Source organism: Erpetoichthys calabaricus, chromosome 3 (genome assembly GCF_900747795.2).
Source record: "Erpetoichthys calabaricus chromosome 3, fErpCal1.3, whole genome shotgun sequence".
Classification (NCBI taxonomy): domain Eukaryota; kingdom Metazoa; phylum Chordata; class Cladistia; order Polypteriformes; family Polypteridae; genus Erpetoichthys; species Erpetoichthys calabaricus.
In genome coordinates, this window is record NC_041396.2 from 11,048,168 (window position 1) to 11,069,461 (window position 21,294).

Here is a 21,294-nt window from a genome sequence, read left to right on the forward strand (position 1 = left end):
TCACTTTATTCTGGAATCAGTAAATCTCATCTTTCTCGGCTGTAGATGGTTCAGAATGCTGCTGCTCGTTTTCTTACTGGTTCTCAGAAAGTTGTGTCCATTACTCCAATTCTGGCCTCGCTACATTTGCTTCCAGTTGAATTTAGGATTCAGTTTGAAATTTTACTTTTGGTTTTTAAAGTCACAGAATGGTGTTGCCCCATCCTATCTTGCCGAGTTGCTGGTTCCGTATACACCAGTCCGCTCTCTACGTTCCTCTCAATAGCTATATCATCTTAAACTGGTTCCATATTCCTGCCAGCGACTTCAGTAAATGTGCGACTGAGTAGGCCCCATAAACTTGACTGGTTCCTGTCTTGTTCCTAATGCTGTTTTGCACAGGCTCCGATTGCACAAGACCCTGCACTTGATTTGGTGGGTTTAAGGGTTGTAGGTAATGCTATCCAGGTTATTTTTGTTTGTTGCATACTTGATGAGAAAACGGGTGGCAGATAACTTCGTTTCAAAAATGTAAGCATTAGCAAGCAGGAGGCCATTTTGAAAGAAGGTATCAACGATTAGGGTGACATAGCTCATGCATCATAAAAGGAAACTCTTACTTTTCTCAATTGCTGGTCGTGCCAAAGTCTACAATGAAGACTAGGGGTGATCGTGCCTTTGTAGTACTAGCACCAAAGTCATGGAATGCTCTGCCAATTGAAATTAGGTCAGCATCATCAACCCAATTGTTTAAATCAAGACTTAAAACACACCCGTTTTCGATTGCCTTTAACTGTATATGAGTAACTCTGGTATCAATTTAATAATATTTCATATTTAGTGTTTTATGTTAATTGTTTACCTGCTAATTGGTTCCTTTAACTTATTTGTTTCAGTATTAATGTAAGTTTTGTTTTTGATTGTTCATTGATTTAATATGATATTGATTTATTATACAGCACATTGGTTTACACTTAAGGTGTTTTTTAAATTGTGCTTTATAAATAAATTTTGATTTGATTTCCAGTTCGCTTGTCTGCTCAAAACAGTGCTACATTTCACCTACTGCATTCTGTACAGTTAGATTCATGCCACTGGGCAGAGGTAACATGGCACATGTTGCTCAAGTGTGCCAATAAGAGATTCACTGCTGTGTATTTTGTACATGTGACAATAAACCTGAACTGATTAGATTTGTGAAAGGACCAAGGCCACTTGCATGTTCTTAGCGAGTTCACAATGCCAATTGACGCTCAGCACTACGCACTTTCTGTGGCTTATCGTGAGGGAAACCTGTACTTGGCCACCGTAAAAAAAAACCTCAAAGTGTGGTCTTGAAGTGTCACCCGTTGCACTAGGGTCCTAATCTAGGTGGTTCAGCGTGTGGTGGGCATCAGCGCAAGATCCCAACCCCCCCCCACTCTGACCTCCATGGTGCACCTCATAATCACGCACTTCCCCGTTGTGCCACATAAATGTTCATCTCCCTGCTTTGCCAAATTCTGCGGTTCCTCCTGTTAAACTTTCCAACGCACACCGATTATTGGGGTTTGGGGATGTGTTGTAGCGGCTACTACATACTATTATATCCCTGGACTTCCTTCTATCCATCAACTGTGCAATATCCAATATCTAAATGGTATTGATAATAACTGTGCAATATCTGTCTACTGTACAATATCATTACTCTCAGGGTCCAACATCCACTACTCACTGCACATGATCATCATTACTGTGCAATACTTAAATAATGTGCAATAACCCAATAGTTATTTATTCTTTCCATATGTATATAGCGTCACAGAACAGGTTTTTTGCAACTTTTTGCACCATTTGTTTAATTATTTGTTGTGTTCGACATATATGTCTGCACCGGAGGAGCTGCTTTTAATCTCATTGTACATGTGTAAGGCATTCTATTCTATTCGATATTCACTTTATCCATTTCTGTCTGCCTGTGGGTCCTTGCTTAAACGTGCTGTTTTGTGACCAAAGGGGGGACAGACTTTCTTCAAAAGGAAGGAGGAGAGGAGGAACCAGGAAGAGGGAGTTCAAGGGGCCCCCCAAAAAAAGCACGAGAGGCCAACATGGTGGATTGGTTTATGCGCTCAACGATTACAAGTGTTGGCTAACCATTGGCGGACATCTGTGTGTGTGCGCCATCGCCTTTCTTACCATCGAAGCTTGCGTCTTCCGTTTCTCAGGGAGGGATACTTTAAAGCCATACACCCAGGTGACAATGGCTTCTAGGACAGGATTCGGCTCCGAACCGGTGAGAAAACTCCATTATAACTTAACGGGAAAGCGCATCAATCACATCATTTTACCTGTAATCTGTATTTTTTGCTGAGCTTTCCACTTGTGACAATCAATTTTGCAACCCTGTAGTGCTACACTTCTTCCGAAACAGTCCCCTAGGCTGATGTTTACTTGATTATGTTGAATTGCTTTGCTTTGTAAGATGCTTTGGATAACAGTGTCTGCTAAGCAAACAAATGTAAATGTAAATATAAGATTCAAATCCAGCACCAGCTTGTTGCCAGCACAGAGCTGCATGCATTTTCTTTCCACATCTGAGTGATGTGCCTCCGTGATAAAATGGAGATTCTAAATTGGTCCTGTGCGAAGTGGGCACGAGAGGGCCCTGTGATGGGTCCTAAGTTAGATCATGCATTACGCTTGTTGCTGTTGGAACAGGATTCATCAATCCATGATGATGCATTACATTACGTTTGAGAATATTTTTCTGCTGCATTAACTTGATAAAAAAAAAACTGCATATTTACCTTAAAACGTGAAATGTTTGCCTTATCTTCAGACTCACCTGTAATTTAAAAACAGAAAAAAAATGAAAAACAACAAAATAACAGCAATAACATACTTTTAGAGAAGAAGGAAAAAAAAAAAACGGGGGCCGAAAATGTATCTTTGCAACATGGAGGCCACTGTCAAAACTAGTCCATGTGATGAGATGAGATAAACTTTATTAATCCTGTGAAAGCAATGAGAAGTCAAGCAAATTGACACCTTGTATTGGCTAACTGAACAGATTATAATATGTAAGCTATCGAGGCAACTCGGGGCCCTTCTTCAGGCAAGTTGTATTGTCACCACGTTGTACAACAGCTTGCCTGTAGAAGGGGCCCGTTATATCCATATTACTAAACGAGAATGGTAAACCAGATATGGACGCAGGGACCTGCCCGTGGACGCAAAAGACATAGTGCGCAAGTGCCACACAAACTCCCCGAGTGAAACGGGAGAGACTACGAACCGTCAGAGTAGGAAACAAAGTAAAACGTCTTGAAGAGGTTAAAGAACAGGCACAAACACATGCAGAGCAGGTTACAGAACAAAGCCCCCCTGCCCAGAGTAAAACGAGAGAGACTACGAACCGTCTGACATGCTGCAAGCAGGATAAAGCGAGGTCAGAAATAAAACACAGAGTAGGAAACAAAGTAAAACTTTATAAAGGGATTAAAGAACGGGGATGAACACATGGAGAGCGGGTTACAGATGATGAAAACTGAAATGCAACAGCTTCAAAAAAACCTAGGCACGAAACACATGCACACCGAGATACAGAATATAAAGGCAGAAACAACGACAGTTACACGTCCACACCACACAGCGGAGGCGGACCCGGAACGTGCAGGCGCCTACATCGTGCGTCGGAAGGCGCGGTAAAGTACAAAAGGCAAAGGCGCCTACACAGCATGGTAAAAACCGACATAATACGGAAGGCGCAGGCGTCGCCGCCATATTGTGAGTGGCACTAATGGTTAGGTTAGGTTTAGGTTAGGTTTGGTTTAGGTTTATTTGTCATATATAGGTTAACACAGGGTCAACATACAATGAAATGTGTATGACGAGAAAAACAAGTCACTCAGCCTAGATCCAATAAAGCTTAAAAAAAGATTACAAGTTAAAAATAGACAAGCCATATAAAATAAAATGTGTACGTTTTAAAAGAAGTTATAGAGCAATATGAGTTGAATGAGCAGCAAGTACAAATGACAGTTATTGCACAGATAATGTTTTATAAGTACAGATGCATATTCCATAAAGTGTAGATGCATGTTCCAGTCAGTATTCTGAGTGTGTGCAGGTACAGTTTGTGTGTGAGTAGTTCAATGTAGATGTAATGTAAGTGTATGTAAGTGTTCAGGTGTTGCTGTTGAGGAGTCGAATGGCCTGGTGGTAAAAACTGTTCTTAAGTCTTGTAGTCTGAGCAGCCAGACTCCTGTATCGTCTGCCAGACGGTAACAAGGAGAACAGCTGGCGTGCTGGATGGCTGTGGTCCTTTATGATGCTGCTTGTCTTACGCAAGCACCGATGGAGGTAAATGTCTTCAATGGCAGGAAGACTCTTGCCCGTGATGTGCTCTGTTGCCTTCACCACTCTCTGTAGTGATTTCCGGCTGCTGGCAGTGCAGCTCCCATACCAGACGATAATGCAGCCCGTCAGCAGACTCTCGACCACACTCCTGTAAAAGTTTGAGGTGATGTTGGCATTCATGCCAAACTTCCTCAGCCTCCTCAGGAAGTAGAGCCGCTGGCGAGCTTTCTTGACCACAGTGTCTATGTGAAGGGTCCACGAGAGATCCTTGGTGATGTTTACTCCGAGGAACTTGAAGATGTTAACCCTTTCAACTTCTATGCCGCCGATGTAGATGGCCTGGTGTTCTCTGCCTTGTTGTTTTCGATAGTCCACAATCATCTCCTTGGTTTTGCTGACGTTAAGAGACAAGTTGTTATCTAGGCACCAATTACTCAATGCCAGCACCTCCTCTCTGTAGGTCGTCTCATCGTTGTCAGTGATAAGGCCTATGATGGTTGTGTCATCTGCAAACTTGATGATGGTGTTTGTGCCGTGTTTTGCAACACAGTCATGGGTGAACAAGGAATACAAGAGGGGGCTAAGCACACAGCCCTGCGGCGCTCCTGTGTTTAAAATGAGTGATGAGGACGTGTGTTTGCCGACTCTCACCACCTGGGGCCTGTTTGTGAGGAAAGAGAAAATCCATCTGCAGATGGTCGTCCCCAACCCAAGGTCGTCAAGCTTCAAGACGAGTTTTGAGGGGATGATGGTGTTGAATGCTGAGCTGTAATCTATGAACAGCATTCTTACATATGTATTTCCTATTTCCAGGTGGGTGAGGGCAGTGTTTATTGTTAGCGTGGTGAAGGCGCAGGAGGAGACATAGTAAAACAAGAGGAGTCAACGCCCCGCCCCAGAGTGAAACGGGACACACTACGGAGTCCACAAAGGTTCGTACATCAAACCCGCGATGGTACGGACACGCGTCTGAAACCGCGGAAGCAAAACTGTCTCGGCTCCAAAACCAAACAGCTCAACAACTAACACAGCTTCGACACCGAGCCCACGTGGACAGATCTAATGAACGTGGAGGCCTACAACGCGCGTCTCAAACTGCGTAGGCAAAGCAGGCACAGATTCAACACGACACAACTCGAGTGACCGAGATACAAACACGCGCCTGCCTGGATATAATTAATGAACGCAGGCGCCTACAACGTGCGTCTGAAATGCCGCAGACCAGGCAGGCACTGCTCCAAAAAGAAAGAGCTCGATTAAACGAGATACGAAGTGAAACGGGAAACACTACAGAGTCCGCACTGCTCCACAATGCACCGCATAATAGTTCGGAAAGAGCTTCGTAGTAACAGTGGGGAGACCCAGAGTGACACGGGCGAACGCTCCGTATTAAACATACGTCATCCTCACACGTCCAAACTATACAGTATAGGTGAATCACATTACAGTGATGCATTATTAACAGTACGATAAACATCACAGTATCGCAAACAAATGAAAATTATTACTCGAAAAAGGAAAAATATATTCACCATGGACCAGGTGTCATTAAAACAAAAGCAGAATAAAGCGAGATCAGAAATGAAAGACAGAGTAGAAAGCAAAGTAAAACGTCATAAACAGGTTAAACGAGGGGGCCAAACACATGGACAGCAGGTTACAGATAATGAAGACTGGAATTCAAAAGCTTTAAAAACAAAAGCTCGACTGACCGAGATACAAACTGAAACGGGAAACACTACGGGGTCCGCAGTAGTCCACAATGCACCGCATAATAGTACGGACGGAGCTCCGAATTAACAGTAGGGGGCCCCAGAGTGACATGGGCGAACGCTCCGTATTAAACGTGCGTCATCCTCACACGTGGCTGCCCAGCGGGCACGGGTTCAAAACGCAGGGGGTAGGCGAGCAAAGCGAGCAGGCCTTGTGTGTCTCTCTATTATATAAAAAATCCTGGGATGAGAAGAGACTTTTTCACAGATAACTTCAAGTCCCGCGAGATGAGACTTTGTGCCCAAGAGATTTAACCAGGCCCACGGTCCACTCACCTCTCATTCGTGTGAATGCTTTTGTCAGACACAGTTAAATTTTTATGTTTTCCTCATTTTAATACAAGACATACAATCTATTTGTTTCCTTCGATGTAATCCTTTCCTGGAGAATAATTTTATACATTCTAGATGAAACGTCAACGACTAAGCGAAGAAGAAAGGGCAGCACGTTGAAAAGAGGCCCAAAAGCGTGGGAGAGAAAAGAATTCAAAAAAGAACAATAATAAAATGCAACTTTGGAAAATAAGGAAAGTTATAATCAGCCCAGACCAAGTGGAATTGAAAACCTAACAGGTCCAAGCAGGGGCGGAAATAAAAGACAAAGAGTAAAAGACAAAGTAGAGCGTCGCAAAGAGGTTCAAAAACGTTGGCGCGATTTACATACAGAGCAGGTTAGAGATTACGAAAGTACTATAATTCGAAACTCTCAAAAAACAAAGTAAAGATCACAAACGCTAAAATACAGAAATTATTACTCTGTTAAATAATGGAACAGCAAAAAGAGATCGAATATATGGACAGAGGTGATTTGACAGAAGTATGTAGATACAGTGGAACCCCGGTTCACGACCATAATTCGTTCCAAAACTCTGGTTGTAAACCGATTTGGTCGTGAACCGAAGCAATTTCCCCCATAGGACTGCATGTAAATACAATTATTCCACTCCAGACGATACGAACTGTATGTAAATATATATTTTTTTTAGTTTTTAAGCACAAATATAGTTAATTATATCATAGAATGCACAGCGTAATGTAAAAGCATTGAATAACACTGTGAAAACCTTGAACAACAGAGAAAACTAACACAGCAATAGTTCACGCTTTAGCGCTACGAACCGCTCGCTAAAAACACTATTTTTTTTTAAATGAGTTTTAAGCACAGGGAAAAAAATGAACATTTGAAAAATCCATAATTTAATAAACCACCAAGAAAAGTAACATTGCAACAATGCACACTACGAACCGATCGCTGTAAACAGAACTGAAAACAAAAACAAGGCTTCTCTACCTTATGCGTCCAGTCCTCCCTCTCTCGCTCACTCTCTTTCGTGTGTGTGTGTGTCTCTCTCATGTGTGTGTGTGTGTGTGTGTGTGTCTCTCTCTCGCGCGCTCGTGTGTGTGTGTGTGTGTGTGTGTGTGTGTGTGTGTGTGTGTGTGTGTGTGTGTGTGTGCGCACCTCGCTCTCGCATGCTCCTGTGTGTCTGTCTGTGTGTGTGTGCGCCTCGCTCTCGTGTGTGTGTGTGTGTGTGTGTGTGTGTGTGCGCCTCGCTCTCGCGTGCTCCTGTGAGTGTGTGCGTCTCTCTCTCGCACACTCCTGTGTGTGTGTGCCTCTGCTCCTGTGTGAGTGTGAGTGTGTGTGTGTGTCTCGCGCTCTCGTTCTCTCTCTCTCTTGCTCGCGGCACAGGAAATGCACAGGGAGAGACTGAACATGTACAAACCGAAAGGGAAACTGGCTTGTTTGTATACCGAGTGTGTGGTCGTGAACCGAGGCAAAAGTTTGGCAGACTTTTTGGTCGTAAACCGATTTTTACGTGTACTAAGATGTTCGTGAACCGAGGTTTCACTGTATTGTTCGGCTTTAAAGTTTAGTGAAAGCGAAATCTACAAACACTACAGGAAAAATATCCAAATCTACAAAAAATAAATTTGCTTCATTCAATGCTCAAAATGTAAATTTACACGATTCAGGACCATACGCTATGAGAATCTGTGGTCCCACAACAATTAAAGCTACGACAAGTTTAATTTCAAAGAAACCACAATTCGTTCAGGTTTATATTTAGGACCACAGAGAAGTGATGCAACATAGAATCAAAAGAGTTAAACGATCGGACATATTACAAATTCTACAGCCAATAATGGATACAAATCCATACGTCCAAAAGTATCGCACTTTACACAAAATTTATCTGAAAAACATGAACAAAAAAGTTTTCTTGGATTTCTATATGAATCTGAAAGATCATGCTCACATCTCTTCTATATATATTTCTCTTCTGGTTCGTCCTGCTTCCACTTCAAAACCAGTCCCGCCCACATGCAGCCGACACGACATTTCTCGATTCTTGTTCATCGTCTTCCATGTCATGCACTATACTGGCCTGCTGAGCATAATACATCCAACAAGTACTCGAGGTGCTGCCACAACGGTAAAGTAGCTTTACCACCTTTGCGGGAGCCACCTGTGTCTTTACAACAGCTTCTTACACAGCAAACATCAGAAGCTAAAAATTATCGTGAACACATTCGAGAATACATCTCTTCTCTAGCGTTTGCTTCCATGGGTTCACAGATAACTCAACCTCCTGACCACAGACCATACTGTTTTAAAATACACGGGCAAATTTATCACCAAATCTCTCCACTATACGCTAACACTTCTACCTCTCCAGGATATGGACAGTTGTATGTTTTTGACACAGCGCAAGATACTGAAGTACGCTTACAAAATAAAGCAAACTCTGTATGTTTAGTGAAAATGTACTTCTCCAGCTAGATTCCATGCTCAGAACCATCAACCCCTTCACTAAATCATACAAACACATGCATGAAATCGCTCAGTCCAATCCAACAGCATCTGTACGAATGATTTTCAAGGAAAACCCTGGGCAGGACTTACGACGATACAATGCCCCAACATTACAGCGATTTTCGTCGGAGAAGATGGCGAAGCGCCTTGCCGAAAGGGACATTTGCATCTATCCCATAGGCAACTCCTGTAAACAGATTTCCACGCTTAATATTAATTAAGATCCTATGGTTTACCCACTCTTATTCCCTTACAGAGACATTGGCTGGCACAAAGATTTACAACATGTTCCTAATAAAAGAACCGACAAGCGAATAAGGCGTACTCAATGCCAATTTTACGCGTACAGATTAGCAATGAGGAATACATTTAGTATTTTGCACTCCTGTGGCAAACTATTCCAACAGTACGTCATAGATGCGCATGTTAAAACAGAGGATGGCGTCTCAACTATCTCAGATTACATCAACAAGATCTGCGCATGGAACAATACAAAGGACTATCAGACGCACTGCAAGCAAACGCTGAAAATAACAAGGTACATGTAGACAAAATGATCATATTACCATCCACATTTCCAGGAAGTCCAAGATACATGCAACAAAACTATGGCCATAGTACGTAAATTCAGAAAGCCTGATTTATTTAGCACTTTCACATGTAATCCTGCTTGGCCGGAAATTCTACATGCACACTGTGTCTTTCAAGAAGTATTTATTTCTTCTTGATTTCTGAATTCCTTTCTCACCGTTTTCCATTCCTATTCTTCAATGCTACGGTGGGCATCGGCTAGTATATAATGAATACCGCAAGTGAAGCAAGCAGGGGGCAGAGCCCCATAGTATTATCATACAGTGGGTATAGAAAAGAATCCATCCATCCATCCATCCATTATCCAACCCGCTATATCCTAACTACAGGGTCACAGGGGTCTGCTGGAGCCAATCCCAGCCAACACAGGGCACAAGGCAGGAAACAAACCTTGGGCAGGGCGCCAGCCCACCGCAGGGCATGCAGACACACACCAAGCACACACTAGGGACAATTTAGGATCGCCAATGCACCTAACCTGCATGTCTTTGGACTGTGGGAGGAAACCGGAGTACCCGGAGGAAACCCACGCAGACACGGGAAGAACATGTAAACTCCACGCAGGGTGGACCTGGGAAGCGAACCCGGATCTCCTAACTGCGAGGCAGCAGCGCTACCCATTGCGCCACCGTGCCGCCTAGAAGAGAATCCCCCCCTTCGAAATATTCCAATTTTTCTTGCTTTCCAGCCTTAAATGAAAACACACAAACCAATATTTTTTCCAGGTTTACTTATTCAATGCAATCTCTAACATCCAAGTGGAAAAAAATCAAAAATAAGAAATCCTGAGATGAATAAAGGACCCCCCCCCCCCCGCCGCCAACTCAATCAGCTGTCAGTGCCCACCATTTCCATTGCGGTTACTGGCTTCCTTCCACCTGTAATCAGTTGTAATCCGTGTGATTAGTGAAGCTGTTCCTGGAGTATTCATTCCCTTGCTTGGTAGTGCAACTGACCGCAAACAACTGACTGTGGGTGGCAAACCACTTTCAAAAGATCTCAGGAAAGGAGTTGTGGACAGACATAAGGCAGGAGATGGAAACAAAAAATCTCAAAGGCTTCATCAATCCCAAGGAGCTCAGTAAAGTCCATCATAAAGAAGTTGCAAGTGTCTGGTACTACTAGGACCCTCCCTGGATCCTCCAAACTGGATGGAAAAGCAAGGAGGAAACTGGTAAGAGAGGCTACCAAGAGGACAATGGCCACTTTGAAGGAGTTACAGGATTTGATGGCAAAGAATGGTCATTGTGTACATGTGACAACAATTTGACAAGCGCTCCACAATTGTGGCTTATTCGGGAGGGTCGCACTTCTCAAGAAAGGCCACATTGAGGCTTGTTTGAGCTTTGCCAGAATGCACCTTGAAGATTCTGATGCCAAGTGGAAGAAGGTCTTATGATCAGATGAGACCAAAATCAAACTATTTGGCCTCAGTACTAAACGGTACAGCAATGCTGCTCATCATGCACAACACACCATACCTACAGTCAAGCATGGAGGTGGCAGCATCCTGTTTTTGGGGGCCTGGGGCTCTCGTTAGGGTAGAAGGAAAAATGGATGGGGCAAAATACCATCAAATTCTGAAGGAAAACCTGCTACCCTCTGCCAGAAAGTTGAAGATGGGCAGAATGTTCACCTTTCAACACTACAACGACCCGAAGCACACAGCAACATTGTCCACACAGTGGCTGAAGGAGAAAAAAGTGAATGTCCTGGTGTGGCCAGTCAGAGCCCAGAGCTAAATCACACTGAAAATCTGGGAAAAGACTGGAAGATAGCAGACCACCAACGCTCATCATCCAATGTGACCGAACTTGGAACAGTTAAACTGTAAAGAAGAGTGGGGGGCAAATATTACTAATCTAGGTAGGCAAGCTGACAGAGAAGAATCTCAACAGACTCAAGGCTGTCATTAAAGCAAAAGGGGGGTCGACAAAATGACATTGACATGGGGGGGTGATCCTTTATTCATCTCAGTAGGTCTTGTTTTTGATTTTTTTTATAATTTTCTGAACTGTAGCTGTGATATCTTTCACTTGGATGTTATCGGTTGCATTGAGTAAGTAAAGCTGGGAAGAAATATTTTTTGTGTGTGTTTTCATTTAAGGCTGCAAAGCAAATAAAATGGGAATATTTCAGAGGGGGGGGGGATTCTTTTCTATACCCACTGTATATATACTAGCTGTTTGAAACTATTGAAATCGTCAGAAAAAAAAAATTGAAATGTAGAGAAGTCAGGAAATTGAAAGGAACTACTCTGGGTGTCTCTCTCCTAGGAGGATTCGTTTTGCCAACGTGCTTGCATCACTTATGATTAGCGGCGGGAGGAAAAGTAAAAGGGAAACCATTTTGCTGATGTTAGCAGCTAAGCGATTTTGTCTTTCTTTAGAGGTTTTGCTTTGCTGATGTGCTGGCCTTGCTTGCATATTAGTGACCTAAGCAAGCTTCTGTATCCTCGGAGGTGAAGCCCTTATCCCGACTCCATCTCTCACTTCCGGGTCGGACAGACAGACACACACACACAGACACACACACTTCCACGCGTAGACGTTTATATAGAAGATGCTCTCACTACTGATGTGGAAAAATGAACCCACATATCCTCATACTGCCATAATGGCAAAGCGCTTCCTTACTGTACCTGGTACTCCTATCCCGAGTGAGAGGGTTTATTCAATTGCAGGAGACATAGCACCAGCAGATTCTGCCCTCTCTGCAGACAATGTGGACACATTCATTTCATCACAACCACCTGTGATGCCATCTGTCCCAAACATTATCCATCCATTTTCCAAACCGCTGAATCCGAACACAGGGTCATGGGGGTCTGCTGGAGCCAATCCCAGCCAACACACGGCACAAGGCAGGAACCAATCCCGGGCAGGGTGCCAACCCACCGCAGGACACACACAAACACACCCACACACCAAGCACACGCTAGGGCCAATTTAGAATCGCCAGTCCACCTAACCTGCATGTCTTTGGACTGTGGGAGGAAACCCACGCAGACACGGGGAGAACATGCAAACTCCACGCAGGGAGGACCCGGGAAGCGAACCCAGGTCCCCAGGTCTCCCAACTGCGAGGCAGCAGCGCTACCCACTGCAACACCGTGCTGCCCCCCAAACATTATGGTTCCCTGAAATGGAGGGAGCATGTATGAAAAGTGTTCTCATTTCTACACGGTGTGACCAAAGTGTATGCAAATCCCCTTAAATGAAAGCCTGAAATGTGCAATTTAATTACGTCTGAATTGTTCGATTTGTAATTTTAAACTGTGGAGCAGATGTGTCTTTGTCCCAAACATGATGATGGGCATTGTGTTACGATCAGTTAGAGGTTTTTAATTTTCACATGTTTACGCCCTTCAGTCCAGTGCAGTGATGTCATTACATTACAGAGGACACCGAATACACTCGAATTTCCCATTGTTCCTACTGATTACCCAATTCAACTGGAAAGAATACATACAGCTGATGGGTGTAACAGAGCAAGATGCAGAGGACAGGAAGATATGGAATAAGATGATCCGCTGTGGCAACCCCTAATGGGAGCTGCTGAAAGAAGAAGAACAAGACGATGACAATAACGACACTTTCCTATAAAACTGTGCTTTGCAATGACCATCAGCAAAAGTCAAGTCACTTCAAAAACAGGAATTGATGTAATGCAGGAATGTTCTACTCATGTGCAAATGTGTATAGCCATGTTCAAAAATAAGCAGCTCCCGTAACCTAACAAGATCATTACTATTACTTATCATTTGACTGACACCTTCATCCAGCTTATGATTCTAAGGATTAATAAAATAACAATGAGAGGTCAAGCTTTTAGTTACAGGGCCCCTAAACTGTGGAGTGGTCTGCCTGCTACTATAAGAGATGCCCCTTTGGTCTCAGCTTTTAAATCTCGGCTGAAGACTCACTACTTCAGTTTAGCACACCCTGACTAGAGCTGCTGATTAACTGTACAGACTGCATCTCTGTGGTTAGTCATTAGCACTTAAACATAAATAACATGATAGTTAGAATTTGTTACTGACCCTCACCTATTCTGTTTCTCTTCTCGGTACTCAAATGTGGCACTTGGTGCCATGGCCCACCTGCCAAGTTGTTTTGCCTGCCTAAGGAAAAGTCATCCCTGATGGAGGATCGCAGGAATTGTAGGGTAGAGGGGTCCTTTCATCGGATTGGCTGGCCCAGCGTTGTTTCAGCCGTGGAATGGCCAAATGGGGGAGGCAGCTTGTTGGCTGAGGTCTCCAGGACTCTGAACAAATCCAAATATTATTATGGGATATATCATCTACTGTTAAATTCTGCTCCGTACTTCTAAAATTTTTATTTTTATACTGTATTAAGGATTTGTTCTGTGTATTGTATTGACCCCCTTCTTTTTGACACCCACTATTCGCCCAACCTACCTGGAAAGGGGTCTCTCCTTGAACTGACTTTCCCAAGGTTTCTTCTATTTTTCCCTACAAGGTTTTTTTGGGAGTTTTTCCTTGTCTTCTTAGAGGGTCAAGGCTGGGGGGCTGTCAAGAGGCAGGGCCTGTTAAAGCCCATTGCGGCTCTTCTTGTGTGATTTTGGGCTATACAAAAAATAAATTGTATTGTATATCCAGTAAACCAAATACAGGGGTTGGCGAGCAAAGCAAGCAGAGGGCAGAGCCCCCTAGTAGCTGTAAATGTTTGAGACGAGGGCAGGACTTGGCAAAAAGTCTTGTCTTGCTGGACCTAAAATTATCTCTCGTGGGAGTTGAAATTATCTCCAAGAAAGTCTCGTCCCATGATTTCCTTTTACAATAGAGAGATTGCATTAGAGCGATGATGTTTTCTGATTGGTATGTCACATATATTTGTCTTTTTCTCCCCCCCCACCCCAATGCTGTGCACTGACACCAGAAGGCGTGAGCTTATTCAGTGCTGGCAGGAGCACGCGGGTAGCCGGTTGCTTGTGCTATAACCAGCTTGACCTGGAGGCGATCAAAGCGAGGCATATTACGGGGTCCATTGAGAAAAGAAGAGTGTTCATGGCTCACCTTGCAGAGGAGCATTCTTTCCTCTGCATGTCCTGTGCAGACTGGGCAAGGTCGTCAGGGATTGGGAGGGGGAGCGGGGGGGGTTGGTGTTAGAGAAATAACACGGTCACTGCAAGTAGCTCCGCAAATGAATATGAATAATATGAATAATGTTGCATCCGTGCCACAATGTTTTCCAAAATGTACTATAAAGGTCATAAAATGAATAATTCCAAATATACTATACTAGCCGACGCCCGCCGTAGCATACAGCGGTGTAAAGGAACGGAAAACGGTGAGAAAGGAATTCAGAAATCAAGTAGAAACAAATACTTCTTGAAAGACGCAGTGTGCATGTAGAACTTCCGGCCAAGTAGGATTACATGTGAAAGTGATAAATAAATCAGGCTTTCCGAATTTACGTACAATGGCCATGGCATCCTGATAGTTTTGTTGCATGTATCTTGGACTTCCTGGAAATGTGGATGGTAATATGATCATTTTGCCTACACGTACAGTGTTATTTTCAGCGTTTGCTTGCAGTGTGTCTGATAGTCCTTTGTATTGTTCCACGTGCAGATCTTGTTGATGTAATCTGAGATAGTTGAGACGCGCGCCCTCTGTTTTAACATACGCATCTACGACGTACTGTTGGAATAGTTTGCCACTGGAGTGCAAAATACTAAATGTATTCCTCATTGCTAATCTGTACTCGTAAAATTGGCATTGAGTACGCCTTATTCGCTTGTCGGTTCTTTTATCGGGAACATGTTGTAAATCTTTGTGCCAGCCAATGTCTCCGTAAGGGAATAAAAGTGAGTAAACCATACGATCGCAATTCATATTGAGCGTGGAAATCTGTTTACAGGAGTTGCGTATGGGATAGATGCAAATGTCCCTTTCGGCAGGAGGCTCACCATCTTCTCCGACGAAAATCGTTGCAATGTCGGGACATTGTATCGTTGTAAATCCTGCCCAGGGTTTTCCTTGAAAACCATTTGTACAGATGCTGTTGGATTGGACTGAGCGATTTCATGCATGTGTTTGTATGATTTAGTGAAGGGGTTGATGGTTCTGAGCATGGAATCTAGCTGGAGAAGTACATTTTCGCTGCATGCAGAGTTTGCTTTATTTTGTAAGCGTACTTCAGTAGCTTGCGCTGTGTCAAAAACATTCAACTGTCCATATCCTGGAGAGGTAGAAGTGTTAGCATATAGTGGAGAGATTTGGTGATAAATTTGCCTGTGTATTTTAAAACAGTATGGTCCGTGGCCAGGAGGTTGAATTATCTGTGCACCCATGAAAGCAAACGCTAGAGAAGAGATGTATTCTCGAATGTGTTCACGATAATTTTTAGCTTCTGATGTTTGCTGTGTAAGAAGCTGTTGTAAAGACACAGGTGGCTCCCACAAAGGTGGTAAAGCTACTTTACCGTTGTGGCAGCACCTCGAGTACTTGTTGGATGGATTACACTCAGCAGGCCAGTATAGTGCATGACATGGAAGACGATGAACAAGAATCGAGAAATGTTGTGTCGGCTGCGTGTGGGCGGGACTGGTTTTGAAGTGGAAGCAGGACGAACCAGGAAGAGAAATATATAGAAGAGATACCTATTTTTTTTTTGTCAGTGTGACTTTGACATCACGGGCCATAAGGCGCATACTAATTCAGCGTAAGCAGGAACACTTAATAAAATTGAATAAAAAAAATCAAGTGACAATGAGATACGAAGAAGGCAGATTCGCCAGCATTTGTGCATCAGCTTCTATCCATTCAGATCAGAGAATTTCCAGTCCGATTGTCTCAAAACACCACTCACATCTACAGTTATTCCCAGTGTCAGATAAAAGCTAACAGCGTTAGATCCCTAGGGGGCGGTAGTATGTATCGTGATCATGACTGAGAGAAGAAAAGTGAAGAAAAATACAGTAACGTTTTACAAGGACTACACATTTACAGTGGCCGTTACAGACACAAATCAAATGTATGTGTTTATTGTAGAATATTAACAATAAGAGCAGCTCACTACTCACTACTAATACACGAGGCAGTCAGGGTCGAACCAGGGGACTGACTCTTGATTATAAGTCAGCAATTCCTACCGCTGCACCACGGAAGCTGTTGTTTCATCCTTGAACCTTTTGTGAAATTGTTTATTTGATCTTTGCACTTCAGGCTTTACACATTATGTAGTTTATGTCTACACTAGACAAAGAGCCCATTTCGACAACGTAAGATGAAACGGGCACGAGTTTGTGTCAGCAGTGAATGAAGAACAAATAAGTAACGAAGAAGTTGTTTTGTAATGATTGTAGTCCGCTTTACTCATTACTGTACAGGCTTGTACTTTTATTTGATGAATTTTCCAGGCCTATAGTATAATATTGAATGATGAATGTTCCAGTACAATATTGAATAGTAATAAGTATAATTATAAGCACCACAAACATGATATAGGTGTATTGAATGAATATGTAATTGAATCAGAATGCGTAATTAGGCCTCGAGCTGTAGTCGAAATCGCCTTTCAGGCCTCTAGAGCTTTAATCGAAGTCGCCTTTCTCTTTGAATTTTTGCGGCCGTAAATCCGCCGCCTGCCGCGATGTTGGGGTTGGATGTCAGTCTCGTAAGGTTTTTCGGGCAGCTGCGCAGAAGGTGACTGTGCATTCGGCTTCGGACGAACGTGAGTGAGTGAGGAGGCAGGCAAATTATGTATTAAGATTTTGCCATCTATTACTAAAATATGAAAAACGTTTCGGTTTTAACAATGTATTTTTTGGTAAAGTTAAATGCACTTTTTTTGTTTAAAGACTACGTGCACTTTAGTTTGTATTACTTAATGTATTTCTTTTTTATTGTGATGGTCACACTAATATAAAAAAAATCTGATTATTTTCAAATTTATATGTTTCACTGGTTATCATTTTAATTTGATTATTATTCATTTTAGTCATGTTAATGCAGAGACATCAGGGCGACATTCACAGGTGGACAGACGTGAGCAGATGAGGCAAGACATGCAGTGGAGCCCAGAACTGGATGTGCAACCACAAATCGCAGGTATTAAAATAGTTAGGCATGAAATAATCGTGACTAATCGGAAAAAAAATTGCACGATTAGTCGATTACCCAAATAATCATTATTTGCAGCCCTAGTTTGAAAACACAATAGGGGTCTGAAAATCCAAAGTACACCTTATGAGAAAGACTTAGGAGTCATAGTGGACTTGACACTCTCAACTGACACACAGCGTTAAGAAGACATTAATAGAACCCTATGGACTCCGTTTTATTTTTTCCACAAATTCTGTTTTATTTCTTTTGATTTTCGGTTTTCACCATTTTATTTATTTTTCCTTGATTCGAATTTTGGGGTTTTTACATTTTTTTTTTTTTAAACTGTAAGAAAGTAGCAATAGTTACAACAAAAAAAATAATGAAATGGCACTTTACATTCCTCTTAATGAAAAGCACACTAGCACAACTGAACCTTATTTTGCAGTTCCATTCATCAGGTAGGAGCCCAGATCCTCCACGATGCTGTATGCCGAGATTGCAGTAGGACAGCGAGTGCCCTCCAGAATTGTAAGAGCTGTTCCTAGTTTTGATGCATCCTTCTGAGATGAAGGTGAACTTCACTTTTAGGGTCTAGAATATTTGTTACAGCCTGAGCTGAGGTGTTCTCAGCCAGAAAGAACTCTTTGTAGAGGTGAATCTGTCCAGCGTGGTACCCTACTGATTCAAACCAGGGGGTATGCCTCGGTCAGCACAATCTCTCAAACCAGGGTGTATGCCTCAGTCAGCACAATCTCTTTCAGTGACGAGAAGGCTGCCCATCTCCTTTTCCTGGCAGGCTTCTTGAAGAAGGCAGACTTGACCCCCATCACTAGTGATGCGGCCTCACTGAAGTATTTCTAGTGCTAAGCTTCATCTCAGTTTAATCCTGAAGCTCTGTATATTCAATTAATTATCATTATTATTCATGGGGGGTGGCACAGTGGGTAGCACTGCTGCCTCACAGTTAGGAGACCCGGGTTCGCTTGACATTCCCTGCAACTGACCCAACAAAAAAGAGGGCTATATGGAACATACCTATGGCACACATCGATGACAAATATATGCAATGACCATCCTTTACCTGAAATGAAGTGACCACTGCATCCTGCCACTGGTTCTGAGGAGGAGCTTCCCCCTGGAATGCCCTCACAAACAAGGTGATGGGCATTTTGCTGGACAGCCAACTCTTCTGCAGGGGTTAGGTCTGGACCGCGCGGACCTCCACCTGTTTTTTGCTTGTCTGCCTTCTTATTAGCTTTAGAATCCATGTTTTTTATATTATATATGATTCTTTATGTCAACAATTCTTTAAATAGTTATATACCAATATTTACCAGTTTGAAGTATATTCTTGTACTTCACTTTAACCTGTTCCCGTGTTCTCCTTGTGCTCACGTTTGATCTGGAATTATGACATATTAAATAATAATTAATCTGACACATAGGAAATGAAACACTGCATTCAGTAAGTACAATGCACACTACTTAGCGTTGAATCTGTCGGCCACTTTCTGCCAGCCGTTTTTTCTGGTTTGGGATGTTTTTGTGGTGTTACCCCTTGTGCATATTAAATCTTGAAATTCTTCATGTCCTTCGAATAAAAGGTCCTGATTCCGCTAGTGTGAAAAAAAAAAATGTGCCCATTCGTCATTTTGTTACAGCCTATCAAAGACTTGCTGATCATGTTTTCTAGACTCAATATATATGGGCTTTTCACTCAGCGCGGGCGTGCGCATTCATCTCGTATTATTAGATCCAGCTCGACTAATCTAATACACGGCTGTGTTTGAAAAACCGACCTATCCCAGATGAGTGTCACCGGCATTAACTTATCCAAGATGAGGCATCTGATCTCGGATGATTTAAGTGACGTACGGAAAGTACCCCCCTGGTCTTCAGTATTTTATGTCAAATGATTCTTAAACCTTAAATGTTTACAGATTGAAAACATCTGTCATTACATCTGTAGCTTCATCTATTGTATATCTTAAAATAATTAATTACAAAGCAAAAGTGAACTAATCTGGAAGATGCTAATTCTGGGAATTAAACAGGAAAAAAAGAAAGAGTGACCCGCTTTTAAGGGTTCATTGCATCTGAGGAGACACCTGCTCTTCTGCCCAGGTCTGTAGGTGCCGAGTTTATAACGGAAGAGTCAAACGTGGGCCTGTCGAGGCAAAACATTTATTAAATCCTGAAACATCGTTGTTAATTTTTAAAAGGGAACCCGTTAACAAGCAGGGCCATTCACTAATAACATTTTTCCATGGGAAAGACTGTTAATACCAGTTAAATATAATTTCATCCATCCATCCATCCTCTTCCGCTTATCCGAGGTCGGGTCGCGGGGGCAGCAGCTTGAGCAGAGATGCCCAGACTTCCCTCTCCCCGGCCACTTCTTCTAGCTCTTCCAGGAGAATCCCGAGGCATTCCCAGGCCAGCCAGGAGACATAGTCCCTCCAGCGTGTCCTGGGTCTTCCACGGGGACTCCTCCCGGTTAGACGTGCCCGGAACACCTCACCAGGGAGGCGTCCAGGAAGCATCCTGATCAGATATCCGAGCCACCTCATCTGACTCCTCTCGATGCGGAGGAGCAGCGGCTCTACTCTGAGCCCCTCACAGATGACTGAGCTTCTCACCCTATCTTTAAGGGAGAGCCCAGACACCCTGCGGAGCAAACTCATTTCAGCCGCTTGTATTCGCGATCTCGTTCTTTCGGTCACTACCCATAGCTCATGACCATAGGTGAGGGTAGGAACATAGATCGCCTGGTAAATTGAGAGCTTTGCCTTATGGCTCAGTAAATATAATTTAATCGGTTAAATCATAGGTTCCCAGACTTTCTTGGGTCAGAGCCCACTTTTTCAAAGAGTGATTCGATAGCGCCACCTTGGGTGAACTATACTATACTATATATTGAAAAACCAAGGACAGATGTTTAAAATCCATATTACTAACCGAGAATGGTAAACTGGAAGGCACAGACGCACGTACACGGCGATGGACCCAGGAGACATAGTGCGCAGGCGCCTACAGCGTGCGTCTCATAAACCGCAAGCGAAGTCTGATCCACCGCGAACGAAGGAGTTACGGCTCGAAAACAAAAGAGCTCAACTAACGTAAATAAGACATGAAGCAACAACGCGCCCATAGCTAACGACTAACGACACAGCCACACAGAAAAGAGGATTCTGCACTGCACCCCAGAGTCAAGCGTAAGACACTATGGAGTCCGCAAAGGTCCACAAAGATAGTACGGAAGGAGCGAGAAAGTACGAAAGGCGCAGGCGCCTACAACGCGCTTCTGAACTAAACGTCCATACTACACAGCATGGTCCGGGTAATAAGAATAAACGAACTCTCCGTATTAAACGTTCGGCATCCTCACACGTCCAAACCATATAGCATATGGGAATCACATTACAGTGATGCATTATTAACAGTACAACCACAGACAACGCTCCGTATTAACAGTATGTGCTATTATCCATATTACTAATGGTAGACAATGGATAACTAATGGAGTCACGGTCACGGCTCCGGCTCCAGAACGAAACTTTTCAACTAATGGACATACAGAAACGGTCCCGCCTGAATACAATTAATGAACGCAGGCACCTACAACGCGCCTCTCAAACAGCAGAGGCAATAGATAAACGGCAAAGAAAGGAACGACAAACAGCCGCTAAACAATTCCGCCAATTAGCTGACAACGCATTCTGTAATGC

The 21,294-nt window shown here is 43.2% G+C and overlaps 2 protein-coding genes across 2 annotated transcripts in view; both read right to left on the minus strand.

Moving 5' to 3' along the window:
• inka2 (inka box actin regulator 2) overlaps positions 1-21,294 on the minus strand; it is a 361,375-nt gene that overhangs the window by 318,399 nt on the left and 21,682 nt on the right. The gene's annotated exons all lie outside the window — the stretch shown is intronic.
• The window catches only part of eif2b4 (eukaryotic translation initiation factor 2B, subunit 4 delta), a 77,103-nt gene that overhangs the window by 53,651 nt on the left and 2,158 nt on the right, over positions 1-21,294 (minus strand). Inside the window, exon 2 of the mRNA XM_028796361.2 lies at positions 2,766-2,803. Coding sequence (XP_028652194.1) covers positions 2,766-2,803 — 38 coding nt within the window. The remainder of the gene's footprint in view (positions 1-2,765; positions 2,804-21,294) is intronic.